This window comes from Tachyglossus aculeatus, chromosome 3 (genome assembly GCF_015852505.1).
Source record: "Tachyglossus aculeatus isolate mTacAcu1 chromosome 3, mTacAcu1.pri, whole genome shotgun sequence".
NCBI classification, from domain to species: Eukaryota; Metazoa; Chordata; class Mammalia; order Monotremata; family Tachyglossidae; genus Tachyglossus; species Tachyglossus aculeatus.
The window spans coordinates 15,779,174-15,804,506 of NC_052068.1; the positions used below are offsets into that span (position 1 = coordinate 15,779,174).

The window sequence follows — 25,333 nt, forward strand, 5'->3', positions numbered from 1 at the left end:
GCCTCAGTTCCCTCATTTGTAAAATGGGGATTAAGACTGTGAGCTCCACGGGGGACAACCTGATTACCTTGGATCTACCCCAGTGCTTAGAACAGTGCTTGGCACATAGTAAGCGCTTAACAAATGCCATCATTATTATTATTATTATTCCTCCCTAGCAGTCATCATCAACTGTTTGCTCTCCAATGGCTTCTTTCCCACTGCTTCCAAACATGCTCATCAATCAATCAATCGTATTTATTGAGCGCTTACTGTGTGCAGAGCACTGTACTAAGTGCTTGGGAAGTACAAGTTGGCAACATATAGAGACAGTCCCTACCCAACAGTGGGCTCACAGTCTAGAAGGGGGAGACAGAGAACAAAACCATATTAACAAAATAAAATAAATAGAATAGATATGTACAAGTAAAATAAATAGAGTAATAAATACGTACAAACATATATACATATTTACAGGTGCTGTGGGGATGGGAAGGAGGTAAGACGGGGCGGATGGAGAGGGGAACGAGGGGGAGAGGAAGGAGGAGGCTCAGTCTGGGAAGGACTCCTGGAGGAGGTGAGCTCTCAGTAGGGCCTTGAAGAGAGGAAGAGCGCTAGCTTGGCGGATGGGCAGAGGGAGGGCATTCCAGGCCCGGGGGATGACGTGGGCCGGGGGTTGATGGCGGGACAGGCAAGAACGAGGCACGGTGAGGAGATTAGTGGCAGAGGAGCGGAGGGTTCAGGCTGGGCTGGAGAAGGAGAAAAGGGAGGTGAGGTAAGAGGGGGCGAGGTGATGGACAGCCTTGAAGCCCAGGGTGAGGAGTTTCTGCCTGATGCGCAGATTGATTGGTAACCACTGGAGATTTTTGAGGAGGGGAGTGACATGCCCGCAGTGTTTCTGGACAAAGACAATCTGGGCAGCGGTGTGAAGTATGGATTGAAGTGGGGAGAGACAAGAGGATGGGAGATCGGAGAGGAGGCTGATACAGTAGTCCAGAAGGGATAGGATGGGAGCTTGAACGAGCAGGGTAGCGGTTTGGATGGAGAGGAAAGGGCGGATCTTGGCAATGTTGCGGAGCTGAGACCGGCAGGTTTTGGTGACAGCTTGGATGTGAGGCGTGAATGCAGTCATCATCAACTGTTTGCTCTACAATGGCTTCTTTCCCACTGCTTCCAAACATGCTCATGTCTCCCCATCCTAAAAAAAAAGCCCTCCCTTGACCCCATAGCTCCCTCCAGTTATCACTCCATCTCCCTCCTACCTTTTCTTTCCAAACTCCTTGAGTGAGTTTTCTACTACCAATCTCTCAAGTTCCTCTCCTCCAGTTCTCTCCTTGACCCCCTCCAATCTGGTTTCCATACCCTTTGCTCCATGGAAACCACCTTCTGAAAGGTCACAGATGATTTTCTTCTTGCCAAATCCAACAGCCTTACTCCATCCTAATCCTCCTTAACTTTTCACCTGCCTTTGACAGTGTCGATCACACCTTTCTCCTGGAAACGTTATTCAAGCTCATCTACGCTGACACTGTCCTTTCTTGATTTTCCTCCTAACTCAATGTCTGCTTATTCTCAGTCTGTTTCTCAGGCTCCTCCTCTGCCTCTCACCCCCTAAATGTGGGTGTCCCTCAAGGTTCAGTTCTAGGACCCCTACTATTCTCCATCTACCCCTCTCCCTTGGCTAACTCATTTGCACACTTGGTTTCAACTACCACCTCTATGTGGATGATTCCCAAATCTACACCTCCAGGCCCGATCTCTTTCCCGCTCTGCAGTCTTGCAATTCCTCCTGTCTTCACAGCGTCTCTACTTGGAAGGCCTACTGTCATCTCAAATTTAGCATGTCAAAAACAGAACTCATCTTCCCACCCAAACCCTGTCCTCCCCCTGACAATTCCATCACTGTAGACACACTACCATCCTTCCTGTCTCACAGGCACGAAACCCTGGCATTATCCTTGATGCCTCCCTCTCCTTCAACCCACATATTCATTCTATCCCTAAATTCTGTCAGTTCACCCATCCAAAATATTGCTAAAAATCAATTCCTTCCTCCCCATCGAAACTGCAACCACAGTAATCCAAGCACTTATCTTATTCTACCTGGATTACTGCATGAGCCTCCTTATTGACCACCCTGCCTCCTGTCTTTCCCCATTCCAGTCCATACTTCACTCTGCTGGCTGGATCATTTTTCTTCAGAAAAGTTCAGACCATGTTTCCCCACTCCTCTATCACCTTCAATGATAGAAGGTGGCTCATTCACTTTCACATCAAACAAAAGCTTTATACCATCAACTTTAAGGCACTCACTATCCTTTCCCCCACCTACCTACCAGATAGAGAAGAAGCGTGGCTCAGTGGAAATAATATGGGCTTTGGAGTCAGAGGTCATGGGTTCAAATCCTAGCTCCACCAGTTGTCAGCTGTGTGACTTTGGGCAAGTCACTTAACTTCTCTGTGCCTCAATGACCTCATCTGTAAGATGAGGATAAAGACTGTGAGCCCCACATGGGACAACCTGATCACCTGGAAACCTCTGCAGTGCTTAGAACAGTGCTTTGCACATAGTAAGCACTTAATAAATGCCATTATTATTATTACCTCACCTCACTACTCTCTTACTATAACCCAGCCCACAAAATTTGCTCCGCTAATGCAAACCTACTCACTGTATCTAAGTCTCATTTATCTCTCTGCTGACCTATCACCCATATCCTGCCTCTGGAACACCCTTCTTCACATCTGACAATTAGTCTCCCTGCCTTCTAAACTTTAAAGAAGACACATCTCCTACAAGAAGCCTTCTCTAAGCCCTCTTTTCCTTTTCTTCCACTCCTTTCTGTGCCACACTTTATTCATCTCCCTTCCTGGGCCCACAGCACTTATATGCATACCTATAATTTATTTATTTATTTATATTAATGCCCATATCCCCCTCTAGACTGTAAGCTCGTAGTGGCCAGGGCACATTCCCTGCCCACATCTGTTATATGGTACTTTCTCAAGCACTTAGTAGAGTACTCTGCACACTGTAAATGCTCAATAATTATGATATTGATGGACTGACTGATTGACATCTCATACCTCAGATGAATTTTGGCTGGACTTAAAAATCAATGAAGGAACCCAAGAGGAGGATAACCAAGAGGGTCCATTGTGAAAGAGAAAGAAAGAACAGAGAGCATACTTCATTCAATCGTATTTATTGAGCGCTTACTGTGTGCAGAGCACTGTACTAAGTTCTTGGGAAGTACATTGTGGGTTTTTTTTATGTAAATATTGGAAGATGTGGGGAAAACACAGGGAATGACTGGAAATCTGCCCAGTTAACATCTGTAGACCCCTATAAATAAAAATAGTCAATAAATCAATAGTATTTGTTGAGTGCTTACTATGTGCAGAGCACTCTTCTAAGTGCCTCGGAGAGTGCAGTACAACAGAATTAGTAGACATGTTCCCAAGCAGCATGGCCTAGTGGCAAGAACATGGCATTGGGAGTCAGAGGTTGTGGGTTCTAATCCTGACTCTACCACTTGTCTGCTGTGTGACCTTGGGCAAGTCACTTCACTGGGCCTCAGTTACCTCATCTTTAGAGTGAGGATTAAGACTGTGAGCCCCACATGGGACAACCTGATTATCTTGTATCTACCTCAGTGCTGAAAACAGTGCTTCACATATAGTAAGCACTTAACAAATACCATTATTATTATTATTATTATTATTGTTATTATTATTATTATTATAGAGGAGGAAAATCCATGGGTAGTGTATTTGCAGAGGGAAAAGATGATCTGAATCATTGCAGGATGGAGACCAGCCCAAGATTGCCTCAGCCTTCTAGAGCGAGCAAAATTGTCACCATTTTGCCTATGATGTAGATGGAGCTCACACAAAAAAATTGCCTTCACATTGGGAAATCAGTGGCTGAAATGTCTTTCAAGTTCCCTTGCAAATATGGAAGCTTTCACTGTCCCATTAATGGCAAATTAATTTAAACTAGGCGATTTCAGTGATTTTTCTTTGCCCTCCGCGTTATCTTAATTTTCCCTGTCTACTTACTCTTCCTGGATAAGCCTATTTGGTGTCTCTCCTCTCCTAACTCATTCTCAAATTCAAGATCTGGTAAGAGAGAGTAGGCAGGTGGGAAGACAGGCCAGAAGGAAACGGTTCAGCTTTGCCATGGAAATAAACTCTTTCCCTAAAAATGCGCATACTGTCTATGCTGGTAACTGGAATGGAAACAGTGCAAAACTCAACAACTTAATGGAACAACTCAATGGAACAAACTCAACCACTTAATCAACTCTTGAACAAAAGAAGAAATCATGGTGGTTGGATCAAGGTCAAACCTCCATGAATACAAAGTGGGGAAAAAAAAAAGCTGATGAGGCTGATGAATATGTCTTTATCTTCACAGCTCTGGGGAGACTGTCACCAGTGTGACCAGCCTGTCACCACTCCAGCCCAAGAAAGTTAAGAAAAAGAAGGCGAAACTGGACATCCCTCCTGCCATTCCAGAGAAAGGTATGGAAGTAACTCCAGTTTTCCAAAAAGCCCCAAATACACCCACACATTTTTCTGGTGATCATTCATTCATTCAGTCGTATTTATTGAGCGCTTACTGTGTGCAGAGCAGTGTACTAAGTGCTTGGGAAGTACAAGTTGGCAACATATAGAGATGGTCTCTACCCAACAGCAGGCTCACAGTCTAGAAGGGGGAGACAGACAACAAAGCAAAACATATTAACAAAATAAAATAAATAGAATGAATATTACAAGTAAAATTAATAAATAGCATAATAGATATGCACAAACATATATACATATATACAGGTGCTGTGGGGAGGGGAAGTAAGTAAGGCGGGGGGGATGGGGAGGGGAGTAGGGGGAGAGGAAAGCGGGGGCTCAGTCTGGGAATTAACTTGTATCTACCCCCGAACGTAGAACAGTGTTTGGTACATAGTAAGGGCTCAACAAGTACAATTATTATTGTAATATTACTACTCTCCTCCATGGTAAACATGCGGAGCCCATTCTCACAGGAAGACAGGCCTAAGAATAAGAAGCCATGGGGTCTAGTGGTAAGAACCCGAGCCCAGGAGTCAGAGGACCTGGGTTCTGACCCTTTCTCGACCACTTGTTTGCTATGTGATATTGGGCAAGTCACTTACGTTCACTATGCCTCAGTTTCACTATTCCTGAGAAAGAAGAAAGTTCTGGGGTAGCAGTAGATGGTGGAGTTTAAGGGCCTTGCTTGACGGTACTTACGGAGTCCACAAAACAACTCCTGTAATAAACACTAAAATATGGGTTCCATTCCCTGCCCTCTCTAAGACTTCCCATTTGCTATAATAATGATAATAGCAATTATAATGGTACTTGTTAAGCACTTGCTATGTGCCAAATACTGCTCCAAGTCCTGGGGTAGATATAAATTTATCAGGTTGGACACAATCCCTGTCCCACATGGGACTCACACTCTTAATCCCCGTTTTACAGATGATGTCACTCAGTCACCAAGAAGCAAAGTGACTTGGCCAAGGTCACGCAGCAGACATGTGATGGAGCTGGGATTAGAAACAGGTCCTTCTGGCTCCAAGGCCCATGCTCTATCCACTAAGCCACGCAGCTTCGTGCATCCCAACTCCTATGGGTGGATGGAGTTGGGGCATCAGCCAACTTTCCATTCTAAATGGTAAAAGGGGTGGCGTGGATAATTGAAATTTACAAATGATCCAATGTCATCCTTAATTACCAGCTTCAGCCTTCATGTCTAACTGTAGATAGTCTTTTACCAGAATTTTTAAAAAGAAGCAAAATAGGTTGATTCAAATTTCTCCTTTTCACCCGTCCTCACTTACCCTTTAGTTGAGGACTGGCAGAAGATGAACTAGCTAAAAGGCAGGCTACACAAAGGGTCAAGATGGAAAGCAAAGGGCAGGGGAAAGCCACAGATAAATAATTTGTCTCTGAATAATTGAACATTGAGCAACAGGAAATGCTCAGTCTTTCGGAGACCGAGGAAAATTCCTTGTACGTGAAAGCTACAATTGAATCCATTTTCCTTGTTTTTATTATTGCTCCTTTTGCATTTGACACTGGAGTTCATTAACCCACACAGCTCACTCTACGGAAACAAAAAGACTGTATTTCCAACCTCATCTTATAGTGATCAGAGACAGAAGCATGGATATGGTAAATACATGTTTGGGGAAATTCCAGCCAATGTAGAAGCTCATTTATAGAGCACATCTCTGCTCTCCAATTCAATCAATCATGTTTATTTAACACTGTGTGCCAAGCACTTTACTAAGAACTTGGGGGACTACAATACAATAGACAAGACAGATGTCATCCCTGCCCACAAGAAGCTTATGACGTACAACATCAACAGAAAAAACAAATGAAACGAGGGAGAAATAGGGAGGGATGAGGAACAGAATTTTGTCCTCAGCCCTGCATGCTTTTGGGGTCTTTTTGGTCCTTATTCCCTCTCCTGGCCTTGATGCTGGGGGAAGATTTGGAGTCCCCATCTTCTACTCATTGCCAGTGGTGGTGGGACGGACAAGTGATGTGGCCATGGAGAAAAACAGGACCCTGGGAATCAGGAGACCTGGGTTTGAATCCCAACTCCATTCCTTGCCTGTTGTGTGACTTAGGGCAAGTCATTTCATTTCTCTGGGCTTCATTTCCCTTATATGTAAAATGGGAATTAAGCACCCTGGTGCTTAGGACACAGTGCTGGGTACGTAGTAAGAGCTTAACAAATACCATGATTATTCTTATTATCTCAAAGGGGCAGGAGGAAACCATTAGAAAAAGCTGCAGCAATCCTGGGTAAGATACTAAGGATACAAATCCAGTAAAAAAGTGCAAAGTGGGATCCTGGTGAGGCCCTAATGTCTTCTAGATGCAGAAGATGTTTTTCAGGAGACTTAATAGCAATAACAATAATAACAATATTATTATTAGGAGGTCTTCCCAGACTGAGCACCCTCCTTCCTCTCCCTCTCCTCCCCTCCCCCTGCCTTACCTCCTTCCCCTCCCCATAGCACCTGTGTATATATACATATATATTTGTACATATTTATTACTCTATTTATTTATTTTACTTGTACATATTTATTCTATTTATTTTATTTTGTTAATATGTTTTGTTTTGTTGTTTGTCTCCCCCTTCTAGACTGTGAGCCAGCTGTTGGGTAGGGACTGTCTCTATATGTTGCCGACTTGTACTTCCCAAGTGCTTAGTACAGTGCTTTGCACACAGTAAGCATTCAATAAATATGATTAAATGAATGAATGAATAACAATAATGATAATAATAATAATATTTGTTAAGCGCTTCCTATGTGCCAGAACTGTACTATATATTCAGTCATATTTACTGAGCACTTTCTGCGTGCAGAGCACTATACTAAGTGCTTGGGAGAGTACAACACTAAGCCCTGGTATAGATATAAGCAAACTGGGTGGACAAAATATGTTAATTGCACATGCTAATAAAATTCCAAACGATGCTACAGACATTTTTCAACATTTTTATTTTAGCTCCAATAGCCAATGCTTTCCACAAACCAAAGCTGCTGAAGCCACAAAGGAAAGTAGTTTTGGTAAGTAACCTAATTCCTTATGCTCATTTTAACCCAAACTAAACAGCATATACTTTCAGGGAGGGGAAAAAAATCTGTTTATAGTTGGAAATAGAAATGAGAACAGTGTCTGAAATAGCTTTTAGTGAAATAAAAGTCCACCTCACCCTGTCCTGTTCCTCTACGAGGGCGACTGTCCTTCTCAGGCTTGTGGAGTCCGACTTCAACATTCCTTATGTCCTCTGGGGCTTGGCATTTATCTCGGGATTCTCTCATAATTCCCCATTGTCACCTGGTTGGTCATCTATTATTTAACCTGGGTCATTTGGAGATTGTAGATTGCCCATCAGCATTTATTGGGCACTTACTGTGTGCAGAGCACTGTTGGAAGTGCTTGGGAGAGTACAGTACAACAGAGTTCGTAGACTTGTTCCCTGCCCACAGTGAGCTTTCGGTCTAAAGAGTGAGACAGATGTTAATATAAATAAATCAGTTAGGCATATGTACATAAGTTCTGTGGGGCTTGGGGAGGGGTGAATATCAAGTACCCAAAGGATAGATATAGATCTAAGTGCATAGACAAGGCAGATGGGAGAGGGATTTGGGGAAACAGGGCTTAATAGGGGAAGGCCTCTTGGAGGAACTGTGAAGTGCCATGGGTTTTTGACCTGTCAGATTTCCAAGAGATTCTTCCTTTCCTCCTCCTGCCTGAAGAAGTATGTCCTAGCCCTTGTGCTGAAGAACTATCCACATCTCCTTATGTCTAGGCGGTGTTGCCTTGCTCTCCATCATCATCAGTATTTATTGAGCTCCAACTGTATGTAAAGTAGCTGTGTAATGTGTACCCTCATCCATCAGTGCTTAATTCAGTGCCTGGCAGATAGTAAGCCCTTAACAAATACCACCAAAACAAACAAAAATAACAACAACAAACAGCTGCAAGACTGAAAAGACCTCAGATTTCCTCTCTTTACCCTTATTACTTCGTGACACTGCTTTTCCCCTCCAACTTTTCCCTAATTCTCTCATTACCCTAGCATATTTTTCTGCCATGAAACAAATGTATTAAGCTCATGGTGCTGTTCTAAGAACAGGACCAGATTATGTTGAACAGACTCAGGCCTTGTCCCTTAATAGTCTACAATCAGAAAGTGACAACTTCTGGCAAGACCATTCAACCCAACCATACTGCTACTTCAGTCTCCCACCTCTTTCCCTCCCTACTAGGGCCAGTACTGCCCAACCTCATGGTTTCATTATATTTTGATAAATATACATGAGAAGAATGTATTGCACAACTTGGACTAAGTGTGATAGAAAAACATCAAAATAATATTTCCCTTTCTTTCATACCATTTATGAGTAGACTGTAAGATCATCATGGGCAGGGAATGGGTCTGCTTATTCTGTTGTATTATACTCTCCCAAGCTCATAAAGCAGCGCTCTGCACATAGTAAACACTAAATACCATTGATTGATTGATAGCCAATCATCATTCCCATTATTGCCCATTCATGAAATCGTATTTATTGAGCAGTTACTGTGTGCAGAGCACTGTACTAAGCTCTTGAACCGTACAGTAGTTTTTCTTTAAATCTGAAGATCTCTACCTAACAACACTTCTAGAATGAACTTCCTGAAGTCCATTGATGCTATAGGGCCAGGCACGAAGTAAGCCATGTTTTGCCTTCAGATTTTAGTGACCAGTAAGATTTATTTCCCTCAGAGTTTCTCATCAGTCAATATTGACATCTCTTAATAATAATTATGATATTTGTTTAGCAGTTACTATGTACGGACGACTGTTCTAAGCACTGGGGTTAATTCCAGGTAATCAGATTGTCCCACGTGGGGCTCACAGTCTTAATCCCCATTTTACAGTTGAGGTAAGTGAGGCACAGAGAAGTTAAGTGACTCATCCAAGGTCACACAGCAGACAAGTGGCAGACGGGATTAGAACGCACATCCTCTGACTCTCAAGCCCGGGCTCTTTCCACTAAGCCATGCTGCTTCTCTTATCAGCACACCTTGATGCTCATTGAAATGGAAATGAATACCCACTTAGCTTGGATAACCTCTAGTGTATCATTTTATGCAAGTATAGCTCTGAGGCTTCCTCTATATTGCCAAGGCATTAAGAGATGAACACTGCTCTTAAAGGCAAGAAATGCCTATATTCTTATAGAGGATACTTGAAGGCTATTACAAGAGATGAAGAGAATGCCTAACTAATCAGCAAAAGAATGATTCTGTGGGGTAAGCAAACTCTTTGAGTCATGATAGAAAGTGCCTTGCTTAAAAGAAAGCTATGGTAATGTTTTGTGCGTGTGTTTCTTAAAAAAAAGTGTGTTGAGTGTGTTTTCTGAATGGGTTGATTCACCCAAACAAAGAAAAAAGCCTTAACAGATGTATCTGCATGGACACACTAAAGCAGGTTGAAATGATTTTTATAGAATTAACGAGGTTTTTTATCCAGGCTTTTAATGGCCTTTAACATCAATCAATCGTATTTATTGAGCGCTTACTGTGTGCAGAGCACTGTACTAAGCTCTTGGGAAGTACAAGTTGGCAACATATAGAGACAGTCCCTACCCAACAGTGGGCTCACAGTCTAAAACATCTCACATAGCCCCCAATTCTATATCTTCTGGTGGCATCAAAGGAGGCATATACCATGGGTTGTTCAGTGTTTAGACTGTAAGCTCCTTGTGGGCATGGAACATGCCTATCAACTCTATTATAGCTTACTCTCTGAAGTATATAGTCCAGTGCTCTGCATAAAATGCATAATAAATACCCAGGGAAACTCTATGGATACCCTACTAAAATGAATGCAGATAGTTTCACTATGGGTTGGAGATGACTCGACAGCACAAGACAAGAGTTTAGTACAGTGCCTTGCACAAAGTAATCATTCAGTAAATATGATTGATGAATTGATTGATATTTTAAATGCTTCAGTGGCCAAGAAATGGGCCTGTTTCCCCCTTCCTTGTAATTTACAGGTGCTTAGTATAATGTTATACACACAGTAAGCACTTAAACAATACAGTCTACTACGATGACTACTGCCAATCCCTTAATAAAATACTAAATTATTCTTAGTAATATTAGTAGTTAGTAATAATGGTAGTGATACTAGTAATGGAGCTATCTACTGAGAGCACTCTCCTCTCACTGTCACACCAAGAGAGTTTCCAGCACTCTATAAGTCTCAACTATGGGAGGGAGAGAAGCAGTGGAAAGAGCCCGGGCTTTGGTGTCAGAGGTCATGGGTTCACATCCTGGCTCTGCCAATTGTCAGCTGTGTGACTTTGGGCAAGTCACTTAACTTCTCTGTGCCTCAGTTCCCTCATCTGTATAATGGGGATGAAGACTGTGAGCCCCTCGTGGGATAACCTGATCAACTTGCAACTTCTCCAGCGCTTAGAGCAGTGCTTGGCACATAGTAAGTGCTTAATAAATGCCATTATTATTAAGCAGAGGCCTAACCATTCTATTCCTAGTTTGAGCAGTTGCTAGTGAGTGGAAGGCAATCTCCTACAAGTCAAAACTCACCTGTGCTGGGCAGCAGCAGCATGGAAGAAAATCCATGGCAGAGACTCAAGTTCACTGCATGGAAGGAGGCAATGGTAAACCACTATGGAAAACTCTATGGATCCACTACCAGAATGATTGCTGATGGAGGGGGACCATTGTGGGAGAGATGTGTCCATGGCATCACTATGGGTTGGAGATGATGGCGCAAAACAAGAAACAAGATTGAGAGCACACGGGTGAAATACACTGTACCAAGCACTTGGGAAAATTTGAACAGAAGCAGAAGACAAGTTCCATGCCCTCAAGGAGGTTATTCTCTTGAGGATTAAAGCCATATTAAGCTACATACTTGAAAACTAGTTCAGTATTAATAATAATAATAATAATAATGGCATTTATTAAGCACATACTATGTGCAAAGCACTGTTCTAAGCGCTGGGGAGGTTACAAGGTGAACAGGTTGTCCCACAGGGTGCTCACAGTCTTAATTCCCATTTTACAGATGAGGGAACTGAGGCCCAGAGAAGTGAAATGACTTGCCCAAAGTCACACAGCTGACAAGTGGCCGAGCCAGGATTTGAACCCATGACCTCTGACTCCAAAGCCTATGCTCTTTCCACTGAGCCACGCTGCTTCTCTAGGAGAGCCTCTGAACAGTTGTTAGAAACCAAGCTCTAATCATTGTTCTCCACCTCATCAGAGGGCAGAACAGGAAGGGATAAAGTTGACATTGCTGAAAGGGAGAGTTGTTTGATATTAAAAAAGAATATTTACTCTGACTATTAAAAACCCGGAAGAGGCATTGCATTGGCATGAATCTCTCCCTGATGTTCAGTCAGGTTAGGCTCAAGACATCTGAAGAGGATTTAGCCTAGGAAAGTGTGGTATATTTCAATTAAAAGTGAAATGAAATATTCCCCTCCAAGATATACCCTAATGAAAACATGTCCAATGATGGCACTGGGACATTTCCATGCAGAATCTGAGAGAAATTCAAACATCGAGATGACTCAACAAACCTAGAGAACAGCAAAGATGTAGTAAATTGTTCTTCTAGCTTCTAGCCATAAAGAATATATATTCGGTGCCAGAAAAGAGAGTTCAGAAGTCATAAGCAGGAGAAAAAGGCTTTAAAGCACATTAGATACCAAAGTTAGTATTCTGAGAGGATTTTAATAATAACTTAAATTCCAGCAAGAATATTTCCAGAAGACATGAATTTCAGGTTTCTTGAAGGATGTTTATAATAAGCTGGAAAATTTCTCTTGTTGTTGTTAATGTTTCAGAATTGGTTTCAGTTGAATTTTACATGAAAAGGATATATTAACCTACATAAAATATGTACATAATTTCAATTTAAAATTAAAAAGAAAAAACAATAATGCACACGATACATTGCCCTGAGTAAAAGCCTTTGGAAAAAAAAATATTTGCTTATATCATGGTAGTATCATTTCAGCAGAGATAAAATTTCTATGCTCCCCTTGATGCCCCTGAATTTCCCATTATCGTCACTGGGAGTTATGGATGGAGACTGAAGGGAAGAATAGATGACTAAATGTTGGAAGGGATAAAGATTCAGAAGAGGCTCATATGGTGGAGGAAGAGGAAGAAAAATCAAGAGAAACTGTTTTGTTCTGAAATCCTTAATTCAAACTACAATTGCCCATATGTGATTTCCACAGGCAGAACTTAATCTCTAAGGGCTGGAAAACTCAAGGGTCTGTCCAGGTCAGATTTTCCATTTCTTGTACAAGGAAGCGTTGAGAGGACAGCATTTCTCTGAGTCCTGCTTCAGATTACACAATAAACCCAATTATATAGACGTATTGAAAGGGCATCACTGTCTTAAGTATTACTGACTTTTTCTTAAAAGATTCAGTGAGGTTACCAAGTCAATAGATGCAAAAATGACATGTTGATCCCTTTTAAAAAAAGTCCCCCCAAAAGGTTGACTTTCAACTGTTCCATGGAACTCGCAGGGCATATGTGCTATGCACATAGTACTCACTTAACAAATACCAAAATTGTTATTATTATTATTATTATTATGTGGGGAGAAGATATGATGCATAGCTAAGTATTTAGGGGTTAAAACAACTGAACAGGTAACACAGTAGGGAGGGAAATTAAGGTAGGGAGATGAGAGATTAATAAGGGTATGATTTATTTATTTTACTTGTACATATCTATATGCCTTGGTTTTAGACTGTGAGCCCACTGTTGGGTAGGGACTGTCTCTATATGTTGCCAACTTGTACTTCCCAAGCGCTTAGTACAGTGCTCTGCACACAGTAAGTGCTCAATAAATATGATTGATGATGATGATGATATCTATTGTATTTATTTTATTTTGTTAATATGTTTGGTTTTGTTCTCCATCTCCCCCTTCTAGACTGTGAGCCCACTGTTGGGTAGGGACCATCTCTATATGTTGCCAACTTGTATTTCCCAAGCGCTTAGTACAGTGCTCTGCATACAGTAAGCGCTCAATAAATACGATTGATTGATTGATTGATCAGAAACCATGTTCAGTGGAAGCCAAAAAGGATCTTTACCCAGAGAGCTAACTGCAAAATGAGGTGAGAGCGTTCCGCAAAATACAGCTTTCACACTCGGGTAAGAGAAACATCAGAGCCTTTTAAATTTCCCTAACTTCTCCCATCTTAATATTTTTTTCTGAAGAAACGGTGCCAATTAGAGCAGTTGTCCCATCTGAGAATAGTGTACTTCTCACTCTGGACCCACTCCCAGACGTCTTTACTCACTGTACACTGGGACTGTCTGGAATGTTGCTTTTGGTCTTCATAGCACTGCTATGTTTTTGGAGGAAACCCTCAAAAAATTCTTCCACTTTAGACTTCAATTTTATCCCATTTCAGGCAGATTCAATAAGCCTAAGCTCCCGCTAATAATCTTGAGGTTTTGATTTCAGGGAATAGAGTCAGGATGCTTTTCTGCAAAGGGTCTTTTGCTGAAGTTTTTTGACCATTAATGCATGGAAATGAGTCCATTCTTTCAGCTTCCCATTTCCCACTGGGCAGAGAGCTGCTGTCTACTCTCCCTTATTGGGAGTTAAGCTGCTGTGTTTGGGTTCATTGTACTGCTGGGAAATCATTATTTTTTAAAACTTTGGACTGTATTTTAGTTGTATAATATCATGAAACAATATCATGCTTGTTCACATGTGAGTTTTAAAATCATATTTTACTTTAAAACTGCCTTTACCATCTCAGAGGCAAGGACCAGAAATAACTGGTACACTTTTAAACATTTGTAAGCACTTAAAATTTTCATTTCTTCGGCAATTCCTACATTTTGGTAGGAAGGAAATGACAGTGGCCTGTTATGGGGGAGGGTTGTGGCTTCATTTCGTTTGTTGACTGTCTGGGGACCAATTAGTCGATCGGTAGTATTGATTGAAGAAGCAGCGTGGCTCAGTGGAAAGAGCACGGGCTTTGGAGTCAGAGTTCATGGGTTCAAATCCCGGTCTGCCAGTTGTCAGCTGTGTGACTTTGGGGAAGTCACTTAACTTCTCTGGGCCACAGTTACCTCATCTGTAAAATGGGGATTAAGACTGTGAGCTCCCCGTGGGACAACCTGATCATCTTGTAACCACCCCATCGCTTAGAACAGTGCTTTGTACATAGTAAGTGCTTAATAAATGTCATCATCATTATTATTATTATTATTGAATACTTACTATGTGCCGAAAACTGTACTTAGCGATGGACGAGTACAATTGGGTTAATAAAACACATTTCCTGCCCTCAAGGAACTTACAGTCTATGAGGAGAGACAGACACTGCATCCCTTACGGTCTGTAGAGTAATCTTTTGACTCAGATTTTGTTACCTCGAACTCAGGGGGACAGGATGGTATTGTAGGAAATGGGTCTGCTGTATTGTTGTAGTCCTCTCCCAAGCGCTTAGTGCAGTGCTCTGCACACAGAAAGCAGTCGGTAAATACAATGGACTGACTGACAAAACAAGGCCTTCTGGGAGCAACCAGGGAATGGTTTCATTTACCCACTGGGTGGCAACTAAATTTCCTGGGCAAGAAACATCTACCACATTTCATAATAATAGTAATAATAATAATGATAGCAGTTATTAAGCACTTACTGTGTGCAAAGCACTGTTCTAAGCTCTGGGGAGGTTACATGGTGATCAGGTTGTTCCACAGGGGGCTCACAGTCTTCATCCCCATTTTACAGATGAGGGAACTGAGGCCCAGAGAAGTGAAGTGACTTGCCCAAAGTCACACAGCTGGCAATTGGCAGAGCCGGAATTTGAACCCATGACCTCTGACTCCAAAGCCCGGGCTCTTTCCACTGAGCCACGCTGCTTCTCAATGATTTACAATACTGATTTACTGTAAATCAATAATGATTTACAAGTCTGAATTGTACAGGCCCCAGAAAGGACCCATGCAACCTCTCCAGAGCAAGGACCTCATTGTCATCTTGTATAGTACCCAACACACTGTAGGTCAATAAAATTAACAGGATGTACTCTGTGCTATTATGAACCCCAAGCATGAATCAATATCAGGTATATTTACTGAGGGCTTATTATTATTCTTTTAGACTGTGAGCCCAATGTTGGGTAGGGACTATCTCTATATGTTGCCAATTTGTACTTCCCAAGCACTTAGTACAGTGCTCTGCACATAGTAAGCGCTCAGTAAATACGATTGATGATGATGATGATTTACAGAGCACTGTACTCTGCGCTTGGGAGAGCACAATATAAGCAGAGTTGGTAGATGTGTTCCATGCCCACAAGGATCTTACCATCTAGAACAGTGCTTGACACATAGTAAGCACTTAACAAATACCATAATAATTATTATTACAGGGTACACAGTCTGGAAGGATATTCCTTTTCTCTATATGTAGATAATAATAATAATGGTATTTGTTAAATGCTTACTTTGTGCCAGACACTCTACTAAGCACTGGGGTGGATTCAAGCAAATCGGGTTGAACTCAGTCCCTGTTCCATGAGACGTTCACAGTCTCAATCCCCATTTTATAGATGAGGTAACTGAGGCACATTCAAGTGACTTGCCCAAGGTCGCACAGCAGACAAGTGGCATTTGACTTCCATGCCTGTGCTCTATCCACTATACCATCCTGCTTCAGAAAGGGATTCAGGAACCTTCTCAGAGAGGAAAGGCTCTGTAGGAGCTGGGTTTTATGGTTTCTTAAAAAAAAATAAGTAAAATGAAGAGGGAATTGCCCTGACATTGCTCTTTTAGGAGTGTATGCCTTTCAGAGGGATTGAAAGTGATGGCAGAGTCAGGAGGAAGTAGCCAAACAGAGGATTAGGCAATTATGTTCAGTTTAAACTATGCATTGTTTCATAGGATTTGCAATGACTGTTCGGATTATCAGTACAAATATCAACCATCTGATAAACATACCCAGCATTATTGAGACATTAAAGGCAGACATCAGATATTTTGAAATAGGCCACAGACCTAAAACCAGCAGAATTTGACTGATAACGGGAGGAAGGAATGGAGAGAAGGGGAGAGAGAGCACTGGTAAAATTGGCAGTAGCATGAATTAGTCAATCAAGCAATGATTAAACCAATGATGATAAATGAATGTTTATGTGTGCAGAGGATTGCAGTGAAGAAACATGGTGTCATGGATAGAGCAAGGGCCTGGGAGAAAGAAGATCATGGATTCTAATCCCATGCCTGACATTTTCATTCATTCATTCAATCAGAAGTTGTGGGTTCAAATCCCAGCTCCTCCACTTGTCAGCTGTGTGACTTTGGGCAAATCACTTTACTTCTCTGTGCCTCAGTTCCCTCATCTGTCAAATGGGGATGAAGACTGTGAGCCCCACGTGAGATATCCTGATCACTTTGTATCCTCCCCGGAGCTTAGAATAGTGCTTGGCACATAGTAAGTGCTTAATAAATACCAACATTATTATTGTTGTTATTATTCAATCATATTTATTGTGCACTTACTGTTTGCAGAGCTCCATACTAAGCACTTGGGAAGTACAATTCATTTCTTATCTGCTGTGTGACCTTGGGCAAGTCACTTCAGTTCTCTTTGCTTCAGTTATCTCATCTGTAAAATGGGGATTGAGACTGTGAGCCCCACATGGGACAGGGGCTGTGTCCAACTTGATTTGCTTGTATCCACACCAGCGCTTAGTACAGTGCTTAGCACATAGTAAGTGGTTAATAAATACCATTATTATTATTAGAATGAGTGCTTGGGGAGAGTGCGATACATTTGGAAGGCACGATCCTGCCCCACAAGGTGCTGATAAACTAATATATGTTGGCAACTTGTACTTCCCAAGCACTTAGTACAGTGCTCTGCACACAATAAGTGCTCAATAAATATGATTGATTAATGGGGGAAGCAGATGGTAAAATAAATTACAGAGAGAGGAAGCAACAGAGCATAAATGTTATGGAGTGGAGTGAAGATCAAAGTGTTGGGTGGTAAAAATGAAAGAGAAGCTGCCTGGCCTAGTGGACAGAACACAGGCTTGAGAGTCAGAAGGACATGGGTTCTAAACCCGGCACGGCCACTTGTCTGCTGTGTGACCTTTGGCCAGTCCCTAACTTCTCTGGGCCTCAGTTACCTCATCTATAAAATGGGGATTAAGACTGTGAGCCTCATATGGGTCATGGACTGTGTCCAATCTGATTAGCTTGAATCTACCCCAGCGCTTACAACAGTGCCTGGCACATAGTATGCACTTAACAAATACCATTAAAAACAAACAAACAAAGAACCCACTGCATAGACAACGCAGCCAAGAGGTAGAATAGGTTGGGGAGATGAGAGGTTAGTCAGAGAAGATTTCCTGGAAGAGATATGAATTTAATAGGGCTTTAGAGATAAGGAGTGTGGCTATGAAGTGGGAGGGAGTTCCAGGCCCGAGGGAAAATTCTGAGTAAGGGGTTATCGGTGACAGAGGTGAGATCGAAGTATAGTAATTAGTTTGGTGTTGGAGAAGTAAACCGGGCTGGGTTGCAGTTGGAGAGGAGTGAAGACAGGAAGGCAGGAGAGAGATGATTGAGAGCCTTCAAGTCATTGGTAAGGAATTTTTTTCTGATGAGAAAATTCACGAGAAGCCATTGGGTTTTTTTGAGGGATAGGAAAATGGGCGCAGAATGATTTCTTATGAAAATAATCTGGGCAGCAAAGTCGGGCCTGGGTAGGGGAAGGGCTGGGGGTAAAAAGGTCAGCCAGGAGGCTGATGTAATAATTGAAGTGGGATACATGATATGCTTGCTTGAGCATGCTGATAAGTTTGGCTGGAGAGGAATTCTAGAGATGATGTGAAGAAATAGGCTTGTCCTGGGCTTTCTGGTTCAAAATCCTGGTGAACCATGGATACTCTATTTATTTTATTTTGTTAATATGTTTTGTTTTATTGTCTGTCTCCCCCTTCTAGACTGTGAGTCCTCTATTGGGTAGGGACCGTCTCTATATGTTGCCAACTTGTACCTCCCAAGCGCTTAGTACAGTGCTCTGCACACAGTAAGCACTCAATAAATATGATTGAATGAATGAATGGATACTCTGCCTCAATCCCTGCATATTACTCCTTCCTAAAGCTTTCAATTAATCCATCAATTATATGCTTTAAGCACTCACAAAAGACTGAACTCAGCACTTGGAAGAGTCCAGTAATAACAATTACAGTATTTGTTAAGCGTTTACCTGTGCCAAGCACTGCTAGATGTAATTCCAGCCCTCACAGCACCTTGCAATCTAGCAGGAGAGATAGACATTAAAAATTCCATTTCATTAATTTAAATGAAATAATAAAATAAATAATTTGACACACTTCCTTGCATAGCACAGTGGATGGCATATAGCAAAAGCAGTGTAAAGACATTGAATTTGGGGAACACACTCATTGTTCATGCTGTTGTCAGTACAAGAAAAGAGAGGAAAAAATGATGGGAAGAGAAAAGGGAGAAGATGGTGTGTCCTGGTTTGATCCGAATTTGACTAAGTCTGCTCAGGAATGGGAAATTGATCCAGCTAGTGGGAGGACTAAGGGTGACTTCACAGTTCTAGCCAAATCGGTTCAGATGACTGAGGTGAGTAATAATAATACTGATGGTATTTGCTAAGTGCTTATTATGTGGCAGGCACTGTACTAAGCACTGAGATGGGTACAAACAGAGTCAGACACAGTCCCAGTCCCATGTGGGGCTCACAGTAGTAATACCCATTTTACAGCTGAAGTCACTGAGGCACAGAGACAGAAAAGTGGCAGGGCCAGGATTAGTATTCATGACTTTCTGATTCCCAGCCCCATGCTCCATCATCGTCATCATCATCATAATGCCATTGATTAAGTGCTTACTATGTGCAAAGCACTGTTCTAAGCACTGGGGAGGTTACAAGGTGATCAGGTTGTCCTGCGTGGGGCTCACAGTCTTCATCCCCATTTTACAGATGAGGGAACTGAGGCACAGAGAAGTTAAGTGACTGGCCCAAAGTCACACAGCTGACAAGTGTGACTCCAACCACTATGCTATGCTGCTTCCTAGGTGAGGTAATCAAGAGAAATGATGAGAGTGAAGTGACGCAGAAGGAGAGAGAATCCAGTGTTGAAACTGTTAAACTGTTGAAACCGAGGGGGTTCTAAAATCCGGGAGGATAGTTTGAAAACCATCTTTCTATAGAGCGATGAGAGATAATCTTATCTGGGCTATGAAGCAGTATTTATTAAGTTATTTAAAACCATCCTTAATGTTCTTGCATATGTGTTTAATTGTACACCAAACTGTTCATTGAGACTACTCATGAAAACATTTTTATGACTTCTCCATAAGTGTGTGAGCACCTGTCAGGCAGGACAAGTGTCACTTTTTTATTCTGTGCTTCCCAAGTACCTAGTATATTGCACTGCATCAAGTGGGTGTTCAATAAATGCTACTATTACTACTATTAGGATAACTTAGGGGCGAGATCATCGGCTTGGGAGTCAGAGGACATTGGCTCTAATCCCAGTTCTGCCACCTGTCTGCTGTGTGACCTTGGGCAAGTCACTTAACTTCTCTGTTCCTCAGTAACCACATCTGTATAATGGGGATTAAGCCTCTTAGCCTCATGTGGGATGAACTGATGACCTTGTATATACCCCAGTGCTTAGAACTAATGTTTGGCACATCATAAGCACTTAAATACCATTACTATTATTATTACTACTACTTCCACTACTACATAGCAATGCTACTTTTTTCAAATATATTTCAATTCAGATGCAACTTCTCTTTTGGGATGACTTCATTTAACATTGACATTTATTTGAACTGTGATGAAAATAGTTGAATTTTTCCTTTTTGCAGTAAGCTTTGGGAAGATTCTAAAGCTGAACTAGTTAATGGAACAATAATTCATCTCTTCCTAAACATAAATACCTTCTTGAATGATGCTTCCAGTATAAGTGCTACTGGAGGTTATCTGGGAATTAAATCTCCCATATCATTCCCACTTCCACTGGATAAAAGTGAAATGAATTACAGTATTATAACATATGAGTTATCACAATGGGACTATAAGGGGTTTCATGTATCCAATACTTTGCTTAACTGCATTGAACAAAATGTGATTTTGGTCTCTTATACCCAAATCAGTGAAATTCAAAGACACCCATTTAGTCAATGACTTAAAAGCCTTCAAACAGTCAAAAAAGCTCTCAAAAGCTAATATCTGCCTTCCAATCTTTCTGTCTACAGTTTTTCTTTCTTGCGGATATTAGGCAGAATTGTTCAGGATTTCATAGGTCAGGATGTTCTGGACATTCTTTGGAGGCTAATTCAGTTAGCACAACATATAACCTTTTAGTCAGGCCTAATTCTTACTAGACATTATTGTCTTTGTTCCTTTCCCCTTAAGGGACGATAGCAACGATAGAATGTGGCAGATGAAATAATCATTAGTCATAATAATAATGAGAAGAAGAAGAATGATATTTGTTCAGCACTATGTATCAAACACTACACTAAGTAGTAGTAAGCGCTTAGTACAGTGCTTTTGCACACAGTATGTGCTCAGTAAATACGGTTGATTGAATAGTAGGGTAGATACAAGATAATCAGGTCAGGAGCAGTCCCACAGGGGCCTCACAATCTAAGGGGAAAAGAGAATGAGTATTTGAATCTCCATTACACCAGTGAGAAAACTAGGCACCAGGAAAGTAGAGTGACTTGCCCAAGTTCATATAGCAGGCAGGAGGCAGGGACTGTTGGGTAGGGACTGTCTCTATATGTTGCCAACTTGTACTTCCCAAGCGCTTAGTACAGTGCTCTGCACACAGTAAGCGCTCAATAAATATGATTCATTGATTGATTGATTGATTAGAACCCAAGTCCTCCACTTCCCCGGCCTGTGCTTCTTCCTCCAGGCTATGCATATTTGATGACCGGTGAGGACTGTGTTCTGGATAATTCTAAATCTCTCAGTATTGGAGAGACGTGTGGGACTGCTCTCCTTTAGGGGCTCTTAGGTGAACCACTGTCTCTCTCCCCAGTGAAAGTCACGATTGTATTCCTCCATATCTTCTTGTGGAGGTTTTTTCTGGGAAAAGGCACTGTTCACCTTCCTTTCTGGTTTGACCACCTCTGCCTTCCCTTGGGACAGCGCCAGTCACAGCAAGGTAAGCAAGGGAAGTGGCTGCTTCAGAACCTACTCCCAGCAAGAGCGGTTGGTTATGGTTCAATTTTTGAGAGCATCCAATTTCCCTCTGTCTGAATCAGGAGTGCCATGGTCTAGTGGGAAGAGCAAGGGAATCAGGAAAGCTGAATTCTACACTCGGCTTTGTGGCCTTGGGCAAGTCACATAATTCCCTGGGCCTCCATTTCCTCAACTGGAAAAATGTTCTCCTTCCCATTTAGCCTGGGAGACCCATATAGGATAGAGATCTGTGTTTACTCCGGCGCTTGGTACATTGTTTATTACACAGTAAGCACTAAACAGATACATTCATTGTTGTTGAGGAGCACCAGTGTTAACAAGTACCTGAGAAGGGAAAGCACCGAATCTGAAGCTCTTAGGAAAAGGGTCTGGAGATCCCACCCTGCCAGAGAAGAACTCTAGGTTCAGGGCTCCACCAGGACTTCCATAGGATGTCGTCATGCTAAACTGCATACCTCGCATAACATACACGGTATAACATCATGGTATCAAACAGAATGGGAGGAGCTGGTGAATTTTTCTCTTCTTCCCTCTCCAGGGAAGCAAACACAATACATAGAGGAAGGATGCTGTATCCTCAGAAGGGTATCTCAACCATATTGAGTGGGTTGAGATCTGGTTGAGAGATGATTGAGATGGTAGAGAAGCAGGGTGGCTCAGTGGAAAGAGCCTGGGCTTGGGAGTCAGAGGTCATGAGTTCTAATCCCGGCTACGCCACTTATCGGCTGTGTGACTTTGGGTAAGTCACTTAACTTCTCTGTGCCTCAGTTACCTCATCTGTAAAATGGTGATTAAGATTGTGAGCCCCACGTGCGACAACCTTGTATCCCCCCAGCGCTTAGAACAGTGCTTTGCACATAGTAAGCATTTAACAAACACCATCATTATTATTATTATTATATTGCCTAAAAGTGATCTGGTGAGATGAAGATACGGTGTCCTGGACTGATAGTTCCTTACTCTTGGGCCTTAACCTTCACATTTTATTTATATTCATATGCCTAGAAATACTACATCTTATATAAATATAGATAGATAGATAGATAGATGATAGATAGATAAATAGGTAGTGTTAAATACTATAAATCAGCCTCAATTCTCCCTTACATTCTCCCTTAAATTGAAAGAAGGAAGTGCACCAAAACACTTATGTACATATCTTGTGGCTCAGTGGAAAGAGCAAGGGCTTCGGAGTCAGAGGTCAAGGGTTCAATTCCTGGCTCTGCCAATTGTCAGCTGTGTGACTTTGGGCAAATCACTTAACTTCTCTGTGCCTCAGTTACCTCATCTGTAAAATGGGGATTAAGACTGTGAGCCCCATGTGGGACAACCTGATCACCTTGTATCCTTCCCAGCTTTTAGAACAGTGCTTTGCCCATAGTAAGCGCTTAACAAATGCCATTATTATTATCATATCTGTAATTTATTTATTTATATTAATGTCTGTCTACCCCTCTAGACTGTAAGCTTGTTGTGTGTAGGAAATGTGTCTGATATGTTGTTATACTGTACTCTCCCAAGCATTTAATAATAATAATAATAATGGGATTTGGTAAGTGCTTACTATGTGCCAAGCACTGTTCTAAGGCCTTCTCAATAATAATGAGATTTTTTAAGCACTTACTATGTGCCAAGCACTGTTCTAAGTGCTGAGGGGATACAAGGTAATCAGGTTGTCCCACGTGGGGCTCACAATCTTAATTCCCATTTTTACAGATGAGGTAACTGAGGCACAGAGAAGTTAAGTGGCTCACCCAAAGTCACACAGCTGACAGGTGGCAGAGCCGGGACTTGAACCCATGACCTCTGACTCCCAAGCTCGTGCTCTTTCCACTGAGCAATACTGCTTCACTGTATGTAAAGCAGTTAGTACAGTGCTCTACATACGGTAAGCCTCAACAATTTGACTGATTAACTTTTTCCCTGACAATCTCACATGCATAAATTGATTGGAGAATTCAGCTCACAACTATGGACCTCGAGTTTACATTCTAATTTTCCTCCAAGGAGGTCCAAATGCATTACCCTCTTGTGATTCATCATTTCTCTCTTATTTATTCTCCCTGTTTTTGTCTTGTGAGGGAGGATAGACCTTTCACAGATGGGGAAACTGAGTTCCAAAGAAGTTAATTGTCTTCCACAAGACAACAGGCTGAAATAGTGGCAGGTCTGGGACTTGTATGTGCTTCTCCTGACTCATGGTTCAGTGCCTTCTGCATAAGACAATGCCTCTCTTGAGGCAGTTCACTAATTTAACACCCAATTTAACGTAAGCTCATTTAATTGGTAGAATATTTACTCCATTGAATTGTAATTGCAATAACCATTCAGGCAAGGTTTGGACTGACATCCACCTTGATGACATAATTTTACAGGGATTTCTTACACCTACATTCCCTACATTTGCTTGAATGCTGCCAAAGGTTATTCTCATACTAAATAATCAAGGAAGGAGCATTCTTCTGAGGATCTCACCCCTTCCCCTTTTCGTTGCTAAAACCACCTGTTTTAAAATCGCTTGTTTAGAGAGTTCTGAAGCTCCTATGTGGAGATAAAGTCTTCTTTCTTTTTTCAATGTACTAGGGACTTGTAGACTGTAAACTCGTTGTGGACAGGGAAAGAGTCCGATTTTATTGTGTTGTACTCTTACAAACTCTTAATCCAGTGCTCTGCACACAGTAAGTGTTTAATAATTATGAGTGACTGACTTGGGTTAAATAGAAGAGTCTACGGATGGGTAACTCAAACCATATTGATCCTAATTTTGTCTGATAAACCATCTCGAGAGGTTTTTTTTTTCCCTCTGAAATCCAAGATGGCTTGTTTGGAAGGGCAGATTTTGGGAAATTGGTGAGACAAAGACTGCTGCATAGCTAGCTTCAAGTTATTTGGGGATAGTTTTTGTACGGGCAGTGGCTGGTCTTGGTGGGTGAGGAGAGACTTTGTTTTACCAGGTACTTCTCTGTTGAATAAAAAATGAGCACTCTGCCTTAGAGGAGCTGGAGTCGGGGAGGGGGAGTCTGCATCAGATAATATGTAATTCTCTCCTGGGTAAATAGATTCCCTGAGAGTGCAACTCTGTAGAAGTGGAATCACATTTTTAACTCTAAGGGTGACGTTAGCATAAACATTCCTATGTCCTATTTATTGATCTTTTGCTGTGATAATGGTATTACCCAATTGAACCCTTGACATTTTAGAACTTGCGCTGGCCAGCAATTGCATTTTGCTTTCATTCCCGAAGGCTAATTCAACTTGCACATCCGACTCTTTTCTTTAAGAAAAAAGCTGTCTTTTTTGAAGGAGTCCAGATAAAGCAACTTTCAATCCACATCTCCCTCTAGAAACTTAAACGTTATCCTTTGAATCAGCAAACACACTCTTAAAGTACCAAAGAATGACCTATTTTAATCTTCAAATTCTGCAGAGGAAACATGTCCCTTTTTCTCTGGGTCGTCATTCTAAAGAGAAGCTTAATTCTTGAACAAGTTCCTAAATTAATTTGCTTAGCTTCACTTT

At 41.7% G+C, this 25,333-nt stretch overlaps 1 protein-coding gene across 1 annotated transcript in view; it reads left to right on the forward strand.

Moving 5' to 3' along the window:
- Window positions 1–25,333, forward strand: part of VSTM4 (V-set and transmembrane domain containing 4) — a 123,317-nt gene that overhangs the window by 82,983 nt on the left and 15,001 nt on the right. Inside the window, exons 6-7 of the mRNA XM_038744133.1 lie at window positions 4,400–4,506; window positions 7,534–7,595. Coding sequence (XP_038600061.1) covers window positions 4,400–4,506; window positions 7,534–7,595 — 169 coding nt within the window. The remainder of the gene's footprint in view (window positions 1–4,399; window positions 4,507–7,533; window positions 7,596–25,333) is intronic.